General features: G+C 40.1%; 1 protein-coding gene across 1 annotated transcript; it reads left to right on the forward strand.

Moving 5' to 3' along the window:
* Positions 1-1,132: 1,132 nt before the first annotated feature.
* LOC129280878 (trace amine-associated receptor 7e-like) lies at positions 1,133-2,120 on the forward strand. The gene is given in 2 exon segments (XM_064112627.1): positions 1,133-1,480; positions 1,680-2,120. Coding segments are annotated over 2 exon segments (789 nt in total).
* Positions 2,121-3,060: the final 940 nt, after the last annotated feature.

A 3,060-nucleotide genomic window follows, 5' to 3' on the forward strand; every position in this document is an offset into this window, starting at 1 on the left:
ATTTAGAGCGAAAAATGTTTAACTGTGGAACGAACATTTCTTTTACATCTAAAAGTAAATTGGCTATCATAGCACGGGCAGTATACGCCAAGTGTAATTTGCTCTTGACAGGCCATCAATAGACACTATTTTAAAATATTCATATTGTTCACGTTCGATTGCACCAAACAATTGCTCAAGGCTCCATATCATAACGTTGGAGAGACGATAAATGAGATACATGTACGTGGAAGGAATAATCGACTGTAAATACCTGCTTTGAATAGGTAGCTGTCATTTCCAAGAATGCGTATGCCATACTGAACAGTTCGCGCGCTTTCATTTGATCGTATTGTAATATCACTTCAGTGGCATTTTTTTTTTGCTAAGTTGATTTCCTCCTCATCGGTCAAATTTACGCCTAGTCTATGAAATATGATGATCTACAGCATTTATATTGCGCCATATATGTATTAAAAACATTCATTGGCGCAGGCTCATCCAATGTGTTAGTCACTTAACATCTGCCGAAATAAGTGAGTTTTGAGAGACGGTTTAAAGAGTTCCATACCATCAATTACACGGAGTGAAGAAGGGAGGGAGTTCCAAAGGCGTGGAGCAATAGTAGAAAAGGCATGGTTTCCAAATCTCTTCAGGTGTGTGATGGGTGCATGAAGAGTGGCACCAGTACCAGATGAGCGCAAGCCAGGAGGTACACGGCGTTGTTCTATAAAGGAGGTCACGCATCCTGGAGCTAAACCATGCACAGCCCTGAAAGTAAGGAGGAGGATTTTGAATTCGATCTTGTACTAAATTTGGTAGCCTAATGCATTTCTGTAAGAATAGGGGTAATGTGGTCATATTCCTTTGTACCAGTTAGCAGACGAGCAGCAGTATTCTGTACGCCTTAATGTCTGTCCAGCATAGTGGAAGGAAGACCAGCCAGCAGACTGTTACAGAAGTCAATCCTGGAGGTAATTAAGGAATGAATATTCGCATGGAGAAAAGAGATCAATCACGTTAAGAGGCAATTTACTTTAGCTTAACTTCACCAACGACGTATGATAGTTGGGAACTAGTGGGAATAACCCATATTACCTGGTGATCAACATCTGTCTGGTCTTGGGAAGGAGGTTTAACAAATGATTTCACCATGGTAACCGACAGGTGGCTCTGGAAACCCATACAATGGAACTGGTGGACAAACGTACAAGTGGCTACGGCTGTCGTAGGGATTCTTGGCAACCTTCTCGTAATCGTTCTGCTTTTCCAGCGTCGTAAGAAAAGCAGGACCACAGACAAGCTCATAGGAGCATTGGCTACTGCAGATCTCTTCACATCGATCTTCATGATACCACTTCCAACTGCTGCACGTGTACCAATGACGATACTAGGCGAAATCTACTGCAGGCTGATTTCTAGCAAGTTCATATTGTGGTCTTCGGCAGCAGCATCTATAATGGCACTTACGAGTATTGCTATCGAAAGATACATCGCGGTTGTACACCCACTGCGCTGCAAGGAGCTCCTCTCCAAGAGGAGAATCCGAACAACCATTGTCTTGAGCTGGGTTCTTGGCGTGACACTACATTCGCCGTTTCTCTACACCAACTTCCTAAATACTCAGCATGAATGCGATTGGGAATTTCCGTCTAAAACAAATTCAAATTCTAATAGGCGCTGTCCTTTTTGTATTTCAGTTTCTCATCCCCATGATTATGAGTCTCACTGTGCATGGGCTAACAGCACGTTCCTTGCACCGCCAAGCAAATCTTTACCTCGGTGCGAACCAAACTTCTGATGCAAATCCATGCATCAGACATGTCCTCGCCAAGAAGCGCGTTCTACAAACATTATTCTAAGTGATATTGCTCTTCATCATATGCTGGGGGCCTATCCAAAATGGTTTTATTCTGCTCGACATCGGAATCATACCAGTGACTTTCGTGGGAAGTACTACACAGCATGTTTTCATCATATTAGCGTTGTGGAACTCATGTGCGAACCCGTTCATCTACGCAATTCGCTTTCCAGAATTCCGCAGAGCTATAAGGGAACTCTTCAATCCAAATCGGAACGACGCATCTTTGTTCGATGACAGATGCCTAAAGTCCGCACCGTTGAGAACAAAAGTGGTATAGATTAACGTACATTCATAACGTTTCTTCTAATACAGAGAGCGTACCCCCCCCCAAAAAAAAAAAAAAAAAAAAAAAAAAAAAAAAGGTTTACAACTTTTTAATGATGAATTGATCCCATATAATCGTATACTAATAATACCCCTGATTTTTTTATGCCAATTCAAATGAATACCAAAAATGCACAGATTGTGTTTTTGCACATACATGTACTCTGACAGGTTCGACCCCTTTTCGGGTAGTTATAATTCGAGAAATGTGTAAAAATGGGTTTAGCTATGGCGGTTATCATAATAGTTTAGAACTCAATATGGCGGTCCATTATGTCATACACATGTAAATTGACATGATAAGCATCATTTCCATATTTCGTTAAACAAAAACAGAATTTGAACGAAAATCAGTGTCTATGATCTGAACTAATGGTCAAAATCTTTTTTTTTTGTGCAGGGGAGCATTTTGAATGTGAAAATTACCGCCTAAGATGTCGTAAAAAAAGAAAAGTGAATGTAAAGTTTTTTTTTTTTTTCAGCACCTGCGATTTTAAAAAATTGGCCAAAGAGATTCATTTTTACACAAAAAAATATATTTGGACCCAATATGTTGACTTAGCAGACTGTAGGCAACTGATCCGGATATCTTAATGGTCCCGTAACACAAAGGTCAGCAATTAATCGTACGCTTTATTTTTACGATTGATTGCACTGTACATTGTAATCAATGGAATCAAAATGTTCTACGATCATTGCTAAGCTTTGTGTTACGGGCCCCATGAGATTTCGGTTGCCCTCATATTTCATCGGTGTGCAGCATGAAGAACCCGTTAAATAACATATTTTAATACCCCACCAAGGAGTTAACTCCTTGCCTCCACTAAGTGAATTATCACCATTGTAATAGGTATGCTATTATTCATAATGTTTGTTAACCTAAGTTTTTTTCT

The sequence above is a fragment of the Lytechinus pictus genome, chromosome 17, assembly GCF_037042905.1.
Source record: "Lytechinus pictus isolate F3 Inbred chromosome 17, Lp3.0, whole genome shotgun sequence".
Taxonomy (NCBI): domain Eukaryota; kingdom Metazoa; phylum Echinodermata; class Echinoidea; order Temnopleuroida; family Toxopneustidae; genus Lytechinus; species Lytechinus pictus.